Source organism: Peromyscus eremicus, chromosome 7, assembly GCF_949786415.1.
Source record: "Peromyscus eremicus chromosome 7, PerEre_H2_v1, whole genome shotgun sequence".
In the NCBI taxonomy this organism is placed as follows: Eukaryota; Metazoa; Chordata; class Mammalia; order Rodentia; family Cricetidae; genus Peromyscus; species Peromyscus eremicus.
Window position 1 is genome coordinate 90,865,489 of NC_081422.1, and position 14,212 is coordinate 90,879,700.

Genomic DNA, 14,212 nt, shown 5'->3' on the forward strand with positions numbered 1-14,212 from the left:
ATTTTACCAGGAATTATTATCACTGATTCAAGCCAAGCTAGTATGTTAATTACTCCTACTAATGGTCAAGAGAGCATTCCTTTGATATTAGTTAATAACTAATATATTAACCCGGTCAAGAAAATACTTAAGATAGAACAAATAGATACACATTATTAGGGGGGAACACTAAAACTGAAAGACAGTTTAAATTAAGGAATTATAATTTATAAACAATAAAACAGCAGCTAATTGTCTACTGAAAATTATTTATTATTATTAGTGTGAGTGTGTGTGGCCACTGGCACAGCATGGTGCTGCATAGGTCAGAAGTTGTCCCCTCCACCTTTACATGGATTCTGGAGATAAAGGTCAAGGTGTCAGGTTTGTGTCACAGAATGCTTTGCCCACTGAAGCATCTTCCCAGCCCTCATTGTCTACTTTCAGAAAAAGATGATAGTTGGCTTATGAAAAAACAAAAACAGTTACAGCCGGGTGGTGGTGGTGCACACTTTTAATCCCAGCACTTGGGAGACGGAGGCAGGTGATCTCTGAGTTCAAGGCCAGCCTGGTCTACAGAGCAAGTTCTAGGACAGCCAGGGGTCACAGGGCTATCTCAACAACAAAAACAATTACAAATATGGTGTGTAATGTTACTTGGGAACATAAATAATACATGTGCAAATTACTACACCAGTATTCACCAAAATACTGAGTATTCCTGTATTGCTTTTAGTAAAGAAAGTGAATGTAAATTTTAAATTATACAAAGCTGCTTTTCAGTGTTAAAAACCCAAATCTGCACTGAGCGTAGTGATATGCACCTGTAATCCTGGCACCTAGGAGGCTGAGGCTGAAAGAATGGCAAGTTGGGGAGATCAGCATACACTATATAGCCAATCACTTTCTCAAAAAAAAAAAAAAAAAAAAAAAAAAAAGGCAGATATGTGAACATTTTAGAAAAATTAGTCTTCCCTGATTATTTTCACACAAAATTTCTTACATCTTTCACCACTGTGTAGATGTAGATTATAAAAAAAACAAATCTCTCTCTGTCTTATAGATAAAGTGCAGCAAACCTGGTATTACCAGCCTTATGGCCAGGGATAGTAGCTGTAAGGGCCACATGACACAGTTTTGGTTAATGAGATAGAAATAAAAAGGTGGGTGTGCCGGGCGGTGGTGGCGCACGCCTTTAATCCCAGCACTCGGGAGGCAGAGCCAGGTGGATCTCTGTGAGTTCGAGGCCAGCCTGGGCTACCAAGTGAGTTCCAGGAAAGGCGCAAAGCTACACAGAGAAACCCTGTCTCGAAAAACCAAAAAAAAAAAAAAAAAAAAAGGTGGGTGCAATTCCATAATTTTTTTTCTTAAAAAAACAAAACAAAACCCAAAAAACTCTTTCCCCCCAAAGAAAAAACCAACAGCCCAAAATTATTTCCAGTATGTTTACATTTCAATGCCAGTAGTCTACCAAAAATTACTACACAGATGACAAGAATAAAATATACGTGTATGTGTGTATGCACACACATGTGCGTGTGTGTGTGTGTGTGTGTGTGTGTGTGTGTGTGTATGTATGTATGTATGTGTGTAACAAGAACAGCAGATTTTAAGGAGAGTGGGAGTTCAAAATAGCTTTCTTAAATTTTTTTTAAAAACATCACTATTTAGTCCAGGCCAGTCTCAAACTCACAATATGTACCCCTGGGATTTTTTTGTTAATATTTTTATTATTATTTTTTTTTTACATGCCAACTGCAGTCTGTTTTTTTGTTTTTTTGTTTTTTTGTTTTTTTTCGAGACAGGGTTTCTCTATGTAGCTTTGCGCCTCTCCTGGAACTCACTTGGTAGCCCAGGCTGGCCTCGAACTCACAGAGATCCGCCTGGCTCTGCCTCCCGAGTGCTGGGATTAAAGGCATGCGCCACTACTGCCCGGCTGTTTTTTGTTTTTTAAACAGAGAAGAAAGTAAAAATATCTAGCAAATACCTGGAAACTATGATATGAATTAAATAAAAAATTTAGAATTAAATAATAAAGTAACTTAAATGAGATGTATTTAATATCAGATCAGCAACAGCTAAAGAGGAATAAAAAGGAGAGGCTAATCAGTAGAAAATACTCATAAAGCCCAGAGAAGGGAAAAACATAAGAGACATGTATATATACTGATCAGTATCAAATAAAAATGCATGAAAATTTATGCATATTCTGAAAAAACAGAGGTACTCAGGTTAAATGCAATGCATAAAGATAAAAATCCTCTCATGTCTAGACAGTCTTTAAATCATAAACATCTAAATATTAATAATTTCCTTGTAAAAACTCAGTATGTTTCAGGGTTAGTGAAACTACTCCATGGTTAAGAACGCTGGCTGCTCCTGCAGAGGACCCTCGTTCAAATCCAAGCATCCACACAGCAGCTCACAACCACCTGTAACTTCAGCTCTGGGAGACCCGGTGCCTCTTCTGGATTCTAAGAGCACCAAATATGCACATGGTGCACATACATACACACATGTAGACACTCACAGAGACACATAAAATAAATAAATCTAAAAAACAAATTAAAAAGAACTTGGTATTGTTTCAACTATTTTAAAAAAAAAAATCAAACATATGGCTTCTGACATTTCTGCTGCTTGTTTCTGAGATCAAGTCTTGCTATACTGCCTAAGCGGTTGGTTCCCAAAGTCAGAGTAGGTAGTCCTCCTGCCTCAGCCTCCAGAGGAGCTGGAATTACAGGCATGCATCACCACAGCAGCTGACATAGCTTTATCTATAGAAATTGCTTCTATAACTAATTTTGGACACAACTGCCTGTCACATAAAACACAAAGTTTTACTTTATAACATCTTATATTGGTGGCAATTTTTTAAAAAAGAGTAGGGCACAGTGATGTATGCCTGTAGTTACAGCACTCAGGAAGCAGAAGTAAGAAGTTCTCTTGAGTTTGAGGCTAGCCTGGTCTACACAGTGATTTCCAGGCAAGTCAAGGTTACATAGTGAGACCATGCTTCAAAATAAATAAATAAATAAAAATTTAAAAAATTATATTAAAAAAGATAGGATGGCTAATTTGTTTTTTCCCATGTACAAATTTGTGAATGAAATGAAGTTTTACAAATCAATCTATAATAATGAATTATGCCTTTATGTTCACTATGCCTTAATTGAGCATGTGTTTAATAAACTAGTATAGGTTTCTTCTTAAACAGTTGTCTAAAATAGTTTTAAAACAAAGGCCATGAACAAAAATTATGTAACAATAACTTATAGTGATCCAGGTGGTCAAGATTATTCTGTTGGGTAAGAGTTAATAAGTAATTGCATCAAAAAGATGTAACTGACATTACATCTGGGCTTGCTGTCTGTACAAGTTGGGTGGGACATCACCCATAGTTAACAGTCTTATGTAAAGTATGTTCTGTATCACGGCACCTAAAAAATAAGAATGAAACAACGCTTAAAAGCTGTGATTTCCAGCATCTTTACAGCTAAGAGGACAGCTGCAGGCACTAAAACCAAACACAATTTACAGAAGGCACTGGTACAATCTGTCTTCGATTGTATGGAAGAAAATACAGGAAAAGCACACCATGTGGCACACAATGACTACCAGAACCAGAATCTAAGGAGGAAATGCTTTGAAAGAAGCAGTCAGCCAGAATCAAGACTTGATTAAAAGTCAAGGAAAGGAAGACTAGAAACGCCCAGTGAACTTGGTGGCACAATGTCCCAAGTAGTGAGAGGCATCTGTGTGTTCTCTAAGACTCAGTGTAGAGTCTGAAAAGCATATTTTAATGGTTTAAGAGAACAGTTCAACCCACAGGGGAGAATGGCAAAAAAAACAAAAACAAAAACAAAAAACAAAAAACAAAACAAAACAAAACAAAACAAAAAACAAGAAAAAAAACTTTTGTGTTTCATTAAAAAGGTAGAAAAGGGGCCGGGCGTTGGTGGCGCACGCCTTTAATCCCAGCACTCGGGAGGCAGAGCCAGGCGGATCTCTGTGAGTTCGAGGCCAGCCTGGGCTACCAAGTGAGTTCCAGGAAAAGGCGCAAAGCTACACAGGGAAACCCTGTCTCGAAAAACCAAAAAAAAAAAAAAAGAGTGAGTGGTTAAGGGCATTCACTGCTGGTGTAGAAGACCCAGGTTTGACTCCCAGAACCCACGTGGTGCTCACACTCACTTGTAACTCTCGTTCCAGGGGATCTGATGCCCCCTTCTGACTTCTGTGGGCTTTGCACACATGTGGTACACATTCATATACTCAGACACAGAAACATACACATAAATAAATATTCTTTTTAAAAATGTTGTCAAACAGCTGAAGACACGGCTCAGCAGTTAAGAGCACTGGCTGCTCTTGCAGAGGGCTTGGGTTTAAATCCCAGCATCCACATGGCAATTCACAACATCTGTAACTCACCCTTCTGGCTTCCACAGGCACTGGGCACACATATGGTACAGACATACATACAGGCAAAACATCAACACACATAAAATAAATTTTTTAAATTAAAATTCTGTCCAAAAAGGTAAAAAATGCACTCATTAAATACTGCTATCATGAACTCCTGAAAAGAAAATAATTAATAACTACAATAATAAAGTAGCAAAGTAAAAGGCTAAAAAATATTTCAACTGTTTTGGTAAAAATGCAAATAGGGATCATCTCCTTTAAGAACTCAACTACATTTACATGTGTCACTTCCTGTGTCTTTATAAGCAAGGGCAACCCTTTACACTGAGATCCTCATTTCATAAATGATCCTTGGGCAGCAACTATCAGTAATGACTTGAGTTACAAACACTAATTAGTGGTAACGATAGAAAACTAAACATCTCCCTCTCTGAGATAACTAATCATTTCATCCACACAACCCCCTAGACAAACAGGCCTAACCCAAACTCCAGAATGCCTTATGCTTCCTCCAACATCAAATTAGACTTCAGTGGATAGTGACCCAAATTCAGCCAACTTCTCTCTGCAAATTGTGAGTCAGATCTTTAAGAATGAGGAAGCTGTATGGACACAGAAACTTAAAGATGAATATTGCATTTTTTTTAGTCAACAGAAGAGTAAATTCACAGAAAGAAACAAAGGAAGAGATATGTATTCTCATTACACATACAAAAAGAATGGGTGAAATCTTATCTTTAAGAATCTTCAAATGTGGCAGAGGAGGTAGCGTGGCTGGCAGAGCGCCTGCCACATATGCATGAGGATGGCATTTAATCCCTACCACCTACCCAGAAAAATGGGTGTGTAAAGAGACGAGTGTCTAACTACATTCTAAATATTTGCCCTGATACTCACAGATAAGTGAAGTCCTCATCTGAAACATCCAGGAAACTTCTCTTTACAACAGATCAAGACCTTTACAGAAAACCATAACCAACAAAATGCAGAGCTATAGAGCCCAGTCCCAACAGACACATCTACAACACAATTCCTTTACCTAAGGCCTAGTCATTGTGAAAGAGGGGGGTGGAAAGATTGTGAGAGCCAGAGGATCAGGGAGTTTGTCTCCTAGTAATGCTAGAAAGTACACCCATAGCCAGGCGGAGGTGGCGCACGCCTTTAATCCCAGCTCTCAGGAGGCAGAGGCAGGCAGATCTCTGTGAGTTCAAGGCCATCCTGGTCTACAGAGTGAGTTCCAGGACAGACACCAAAACTACACAGAGAAACCCTGAAGTACACCCATAAAGTTTCACCAACAGAAAGCCAATGGGGCTTGGGGTGAGGGTACTCTAGGAGGTGCCAACCCCAAACAGAGAACTACAGCCACCTAAGGAGGAGTGCTGAGAGCAGGAGAAATAGTCCTCCCCAGTGAAGAGCACACCAGCTGGTTATCTGATACCAAATGGCAGGCCCCAAAAATATACATACAGGCAACACTATACAGATTGAGCAGGCTGTAGTATGAACTTAAATACACACACACACACACATACACATATACATACGTACACATGCATGTAACAACAATTAATGAAAAAAAGAAAACATGAATTTGAAAAAGAACAAGGGGGGATATATGGGAGGGCTTAGAGGGAGGAAAGAGGAAACAATGTAATTATATTATCTCAAAAAATTAAAGAAATAACTTTTTAAAAAAATGGACATGATATTGTGTACTTGTAATCCCAATGCCAGAGAGGCAGACAGGCAGATCCCTGGGACTCACTGACCAGCAAGCCTAGCAAATTAGTGAACTCCAGGTCCCAATGAGAGACCCTATCTCAAAAAGCAAGAGGGAGTATCTTGAGGAATGGCACCCTAGGTTATTCTCTGGCCTCTAAATGCACAAGCTCACATGTACATGAGCACCTGCACACACATACACCTATCACACACAATTCCCCGATAACAGCCCCCCCAAATATTTTTTCTCTTTATTTACAAGTATAAAGTTGTTAAAATGAGAGTAAAAGAAGAAAACATTAACTATCTACTGCAAAATGGAAGGTAACAGAACAGAAATATGAAAAGAAAAAAATCAATCAGCAGATCTCGGTCCCACCTGCCTTCCAGTATGCACTGTTGCAGGGCTGGGGTCTACTGCTAAGGAGGACAGGACACACAGTGCTCACTCATCAGAGCCCCAAATAAAAACTTTCTCTGTGGCAGTCAACCGTTTTATGAGAATTTATAGTCACTTCAAAGATCACCTTTTTTTTTTTTTTTTTTTCCAAGACAGGGTTTCTCTGTGTAGCTTTGTGCCTTTCCTGGAACTCGCTTTGGAGACCAGGCTGGCCTCGAACTCACAGAGATCCGCCTGGCTCTGCCTCCCAAGTGCTGGGATTAAAGGCATAGGCCACCGGCCAAAGTTCACTTTTAACTTACATGAATTTTTATCTTGTCTGCTATTGTTAGAACCTAACAGCCAATTAACATGCAGCTTTTGAGCAAATGCCTGATGACTACCACTCACAGGGAAGTTCCTGCAATTCACTTCAAAAAGCCCCCTAGGAACTTTCTAATGCACCCCCATTCCTGAAAGACAGTACAATGCTGTGATTAAGAGTCATACAGATCTCCAATGGAGTCACAGTTACTGTAACTGGAGAAGTCAGTGCATCTTTTAATCCTATTAAAATAATCTGTAAAATGAGGTTGCTACTATCTACCTCTTGGTGCTTATATGATATAATATACATTAAGTGCTAATTGTTGTACCTGGTACATACTTTTGTAATTACTAAAAGTAATCATTAGATTGAGTCCTGGCTAAATTCACTCTCATCACTTTCTATATTGTCATTTTTTTATTTTTTTAAAGTTATAAAACATACAGGGCAAACAAACATTAACAGATTAGGCTCTGTATTAATTATGGGCCGTTTTCCTATCTTTTATACTAACAAGGCTAATGTGGTATCCTCAGATTGGTTTGTGGCTAAATAATAATATTCCCAATGACCTCATATTATCTTGAAAAGTATTATCCATCCCTCCCACCTCCTACAGCATTCTTCTTTTAAAATATATTTTAAATATCGGGTAAATCTTGCTAATTACCATTTAAGAGAAAAGTTCTGCAAAGGTTAATGACTAATGGTCATGAAATGAAACAGTACTAAAATTTTAAATGCTGATACTATATATATAAAACACAAATGCAACTTCAAGTATTTTCCTGTTTCAGAGGTGACAGTTTTTTTGTTTGTTTGTTTGTTTTTTGTTTTTTTTGTTTTTTTCGAGACAGGGTTTCTCTGTGTAGCTTTGCGCCTTTCCTGGAACTCGCTTTGGAGACCAGGCTGGCCTCGAACTCACAGAGATCCGCCTGGCTCTGCCTCCCGAGTGCTGGGATTAAAGGCGTGCGCCACCACCGCCCGGCAACAGTTTTATATATATACTGTCAAAAGCCTGCACCACAGTATGAGTTTTTAGTGCCATCTCCAAGTACTACATAAAGAATACTCTATAGAGCCCTATGTTTTCAGAACTAAACTCTTAAATCCTTCAGAAAAGTTATGCTGGTTATTAACTTTATTTGTTATTTGTTAAGAATGCACTTAACAAATAAATTGTAATGAATCTTTTAATACATTTCAGATCAAAATCTCAAAGCCTTTTCTTATCTTTCCTTTTGTTCAAACTATTAGAAAGATGAGATGGGTGCAGGGATGCGTGCCTATAACCCCAACACTAGGGAGGTTTCTAAGGTGTGTAGACGCCAATCTCAGGCACACAGTAAACACCATCTCCAAAAAGGCTAACACCATACGCAAAATCTTATGGGGATTGTGTATGGAAAATGTATTAAACCATGTGTCAAAAAAGAAAAAGTTGGTAATTTTGTAAGGCTACATAAGAAAGGTACCTGTGTGGGCTAGTTTTATGTAAACTTGACACAAGCTAGAGTTATTTGAAAGGAGGGAACTTCAATTGAGAAAAGGACCCCATAAGATCCAGTTGTAGAGCATTTTCTTAATTAGTGATTGATAGGGGAGGGCCCAGCCCATTGTGAGTGGTGCTATCCCTGTACAGGTGGTCCTGGGTTCTATAAGAAAGCAGGCTGAGCGTGCCACGAAGAGCAAGACAGTAAGCAGCATCCCTTCATGACCTCTGCATCAGCTCTTTGCCTTGAGGCTCCTGTCCTGTTTGAGTTCTTGCCCTGACTTCTTTTGATGATGAATAGTGTCTTAGTTTGGGTTTTACTGCTGTGAAGAGATACCATGACCATGGCAACCATAATAAAGAAAAACATTTAATTGGGGCTGGCTTATAATTAAGAGGCTTAGTCCATTATCGTAACGGCAAGAAACATGGCAGCATGTAGGCAGACATGATGATGGAGGAGCTGAGAGTTCTACATCTTGATCTGCAGGCAGCAGCAAGAGAATGCCACACTGGGCCTACCTTAAGCATCAGAGACCTCAAAGCCCACTCCGAACAACCCACTTCCTCCAGCAAGGCCACACTTCCTAATAGTGCCACTTCCTATGAGCCTATGGGGCCATTTTCATTCAAACTACTATAAACAGCAATATGGAAGTGTAAGCCAAATAAACTCTTTCCTCCCCAACTTGCTTTTTTTGGTCACAGTGTTTCATCACAGCAATAGAAACCCTAACCAGGATACCACCAGACTGATAGGCGTTAAAAAATTTACATTTGTATAGAAATCAACAAGTTGTTTGTTTATTTTAAAAACAAGACTTTATGCGGCCTGGCTGGCCTTAAAATCCTGCCTTCACTTCCTGTGTTCTGGGATTACAGGCTTACACCAATGTTCAGTTTCTGTGATACTGGGGATCACATCCAGGGCTTTGTGCATGCTAGTCAAACATTCTACCAAACTGAACCACAACACAGCTCAAAATTAATAATTTTAAAGTATCTTCTCATGCCGTATGAGCCAAATATGGTGAGTTTTATTCTCATTTTACAGAAATTCAAGATCATTAAAATGACCATATAAGACACCAAATAAAAGTTTTCTGACTTCTAATTCCAGCCCATTCTACTTCCTCACATTGCTTCTCACCTGGGTCATTAACAATGCTGTACCCCTGGGATCTAAATACTTATGGCCAAATGAAAAGAATATTAAAATGGGGTGGAGTAGATTAAACAAAAAGTCTTGGCTATCTTTTGTACTTAAGGGATTTCAGCACACAATACTTATTTTTTTGAGAATTTAATCACGGAGATTGCATGAATGGTTATGAGAAAATGGAGACACACTTTATTCGCAAAAGTATCTGTGGGTATGTTTTTTCCCCTTGTCTTAAACACCTGTTTGAGTCCTAGTGGTGAATTATTGCCTCCTTAAGAGAAGAAGAATCCCGACTGCAGTTATGCTCTTAGAAATGATTTCAAAATCATTACTGTATTTAATAAATAGGGTTACAAAAAAAAAAAGATTCTCTTAGAAATAATTTCTAAGTCATAGAAATTCAAGTTTTCTAGAAACTTCAACTACTTGGCTAAACATACATTTCTGTTCACATACAGAATCTATATGAGGCCTTTTATTTTGGCAAGAAAAAAGAAACTAACAAGCATAGTGATACCCTTTCAAACAAAGAGGTGAACAGGGCAGGGAGGTGGGAATGAAGGCTGTGCACTGCAGACCCAGGCATGGTTTAAATAAGTAACATTTTGGACGGGTGGTGGTGGTGCATGCCTTTAATCCCAGAACTGGGGAGGCAGAGGCAGGCGGATCTCTGTGAGTTTGAGGCCAGCCTGGTTCCAAAGCGAGTTCCAGAAAAGGCCCAAAGCTACACAGAGAAACCCTGTCTCAAAAAAAAAAACAAAAAAAAAGTAACATTTTTTCCAAGTCTAGTTTATTAGAAATGGAATAAAAGCATCCTAATGAGAACCAAACTTCCATGTATTCCCCAAAAGGTTAGAGTTAACAAAACATCTTTTCCTTTAAAATTTTTTCCTCATTTTAAAAAAAGCAGTAATTTGTGACTGGGACTCAGAAATAAAGGAAATGTCCTCTTGCTGAATGTGGTAGCACACATCTTTAATCTCAGTACTGGAAGGCAAAGACAGGTGGACCTTTATGAGTTCCAGGCCAGCCTGGTCTACATAGTGTGCTACAGGACAGCCAGGGCTACATGGAGAGACTCTGTCTCAAAAACAAACAAACAAAACTCTTAAACTTATAGGTATATACAGCCACACTACTTTTTTTTTAATCAATGCACATCAATTGCATTTATTAACGGATTTCACTGTGGCATTTCTATATATGTATATATTGTTCTTTGCTCATGAATACCTTCTTTAAATATGTCTGTTAGATTTTATTTTGTGGTTAGTCCTCTATGAATACATGTATGTACATGTATGTGTATGTGTGTAGGTGCCATGAATGTGTATTGAGGTCAGAGGTAAGAGATGGTTCTCTCTGTTTACCTTTACAGGGGCTCTGGGGATTGAACTCAGGGGTCATTAGGCTTAGCAGCAAGCATCTTTACTCAGTGAGCTATCTCACCATTCATACCTTATTTTTATGCATGGAAAAGCTACTTCCTTCCAGCTCTCTATTACCTGAAGGTCTATAATGTGTGGCATTAGAACTTAAAATAAGGTATAACAAGTTCTAGCAGCATAAACTAGTATAATTAGTTAGTTTTCACTCAATTTTCTGTATGTCACAATCTCTTGGGGTTGGGGATTTAGCTCAGTGGTAGAGTGCTTGCCTAGCAAGCACAAAGCCCCGGGTTCGGTCCTCAGCTCTGAAAAACAAAACAAAACAAAACAATCTCTTGTAGTACTTAACTTACCTGAACTTCTGAATTCGAGTCAATAGGCTGCAGTGAAAACCAAGTTTCTTTACCACTGTGATTACATAAGTCTTCTTTTTTGATGGCTACTTTTCCTACAGAAAATAAATAAGATGATGAGAAAACATATTTTATACAATCTTGTGACTCATAAGCAGTGTTATATACTTTGTTGAATACACTTTAGACTTGAATCTGTTGATATAAAAATCTACCACCACCCCTTTCTTTGAAATAGGATGCTGCTATGTAGCCCTAGCTGTCCTGGTACTTGTTATATAGCTCAAGATAGAGTTGAACTCAGGGTAATCCTCCTGCTTAAACCTTAATCCACTGGCTAGGCAGGAAGTGTAGGCGGGACAAGGAGGAGAATAAAGCTGGGAAGTGGAAGGCTGAGTCAGAGAGACACTGCCAGCCGCCACGATGAGAAACAGCATGTGAAGATGCCGGTAAGCCACGAGCCATGTGGCAAGGTATAGATTAATGGAAATGGATTAATTTACGCTGTAAGAACAGTTAGCAAGAAGCCTGCCATGGCCATACAGTTTGTAACCAACATAAGTCTCTGTGTTTACTTGGTCGGGTCTGAGGCTGTGGGACTGGCAGGTGATAGAGATTTGTCCTGACTGTGGGCCAGGCAGGAAAACTCAAGCTACACATTTCTATTAGTCTGTACCTTGCCACATGGCTCGTGGCTTACTGGCATCTACACATGCTGTTTCTCATAGTGGTGGCTGGCAGTGTCTCTCTGACTCAGCCTTCCACTTCCCAGCTTTATTCTCCTCCCTGTCCCGCCTATACTTCCTGCCTGGCCACTGGCCAATCAGTGACTTATTTATTGACCAATCAGCAACACACTTGACATACAGACCATCCCACAGCAGTAAATCATTATTATTTACTGAAATAAATATTAAAGGCCTTGTCAAGAAACACTAAATGAAGACTATAGGATATGTAAAGGGAAATGAAAACACAGAGCATCTTAGCAACATGCAGTTAATTATCAGTTACTCTCAGAATGCTGGTAATAACCAACAGCTTCTTTCAAATCCTTACTCTACCTCTCTGACATTGAAAGATCTTGCAGTATGTGATAGGTATTAATCTCTCCTATCCCTCTTCCTACCTTCTGATAATGTCTTATCAGTGTTCACTGGGGACTCTTGATACCAGAAACCCTCCTCATTTGCTCCCAGGTACTTTTGCTCAATCCAGAGCAGCTCCTAAGTTCTCAGGTAATACAAGTTTAATTTGTTTGAAACCAAAGTCCATTCTCCCCTTTCAACATGTCCCTCAAACTTGAACGTTCCTCCAGTGTTTCCTACTCAGTTAATAACAACCACAGAAATACCACCTCCCCTCACATCCTTTTCACCCTTTGGTCCCTAAGTCCTATCTGACCCCTCTAAAGCACTCCCTCTTAGCATTTCTGATGCCAATGCCCCATTCACCTCACATAACAGCATCTTCACTGTCTCCATGCCCCAGTCTCACCCTATTCTAAACCCTAACTACCTATTGTCTATGATTTCCAAACTACAAAATCAACAAACAAGAGTACATAAAAATACGAGGATTCATTCAGACAACTATACAGAACCACTATATTCTTAAAAGGTTCAAAATCATTATCTACAGAATAAAGTTTAAATTTCATAGTTTTTGAAAGCTGAAATGCTTTGTACCACAGCTTGACTCCAATGTACATTCCTAGCTGTGCTTTCTTATCATTCTTCTCCTAACAACATCCCATTAACATCAACACCAACACAGAACTAACATCCCAGACACAGCACTCATCCCTCCTCATCTTCACCTGTCAGGTACTATGACCTGCTACTGCGCTTCCTTTTCCTACCTTGTTAAGAGTCTCCGTTAACTGTTTTATATTTTTTTTTATATTGGAGAGGGGGCACTGTGCACACACATGCATGCACACATGTGTGTTTTGGCATGTGCATGCTGTGGTTTGCATTAAACAAAACTGGTTCTTTTCTCTTCTGTGATTCCTAAGTATACTGTTCACATCTCCAGAACAAACTCTATTATACTATAGGTTGACCATCCCTAATCCAAAAAAGCTGAAACCTAAAAGGCTCTGAAATCTAAGACATTCTGAACATCAATGCAACATTTAAAAAAAAAAATTAGATTTGGGATTTTTTTCTACTATGGATGAGCAATTGGAAAAAAATTCTACAAAAGTATGTCAAAACTCCAAAGTCTCAAACACTTCTAGTCCTAGTATTTCCAGTAAAGCATACTTAAGCTGAATATTAGAGAACAAGGCTGCCTCTCAGATAAAATGGAAGCAACGTGTCTTATATTATCTTCGGAACTCCACCTTTTGTATGCTCCATATAAGTATCCGGCAAATGTTTAATTTAACTGAGGATGCAGCCTAAGAGGGGATCTATAAATATAAATAAGAGGCTTCTAGGAAGAAGAAAGAGTGTATGAAAGTTAAGAAGCAGACATAAGAAAACAACTCTGTGGCCACTGAGATGGTGTTGATCATAATCCCCAGGACCTACATGGTGGAAGGAGACAGCATTTGCTTTTGTGGTTTGAATGAAAATGGCTTTCTTTCATAGGCTCACACAGTGGCCTTATAGGTGTTGCCTATTGGAGGAATTGTGTCACTGGGAGTAGGCTTTGAGGTTTCAAATGCTCACACCAGGTCCAAATTTAGCACTATGTCTGCCTGCATCTGCCATGTTTCCCGCCATGCTGATAATGGACTAAACCTCTGAACTGGAAGCCAGCCCCAACTAAATGTTTTCCAATGGTTATGGCATCTCTTCATAGCAAGAGAACACTGACTAAGACAGATGCCTACAAGTTGTCCTCTGATCTAGACATGCAAACCACTGGTGCACGCATGCATGTGCATGGCTGGCTTTCTCTCTCTCATAAAAACAAACAGAAGAAAATAAAAGAAAACGCACTACCATGAAAATGTCTCTTTGTTGACTTTC

At 39.1% G+C, this 14,212-nt stretch overlaps 1 protein-coding gene across 1 annotated transcript in view; it reads right to left on the minus strand.

Moving 5' to 3' along the window:
• Rasa2 (RAS p21 protein activator 2) overlaps positions 1-14,212 on the minus strand; it is a 114,437-nt gene that overhangs the window by 68,921 nt on the left and 31,304 nt on the right. Inside the window, exon 4 of the mRNA XM_059268400.1 lies at positions 11,232-11,326. Within this exon, the coding sequence (XP_059124383.1) occupies positions 11,232-11,326 (95 nt within the window). The remainder of the gene's footprint in view (positions 1-11,231; positions 11,327-14,212) is intronic.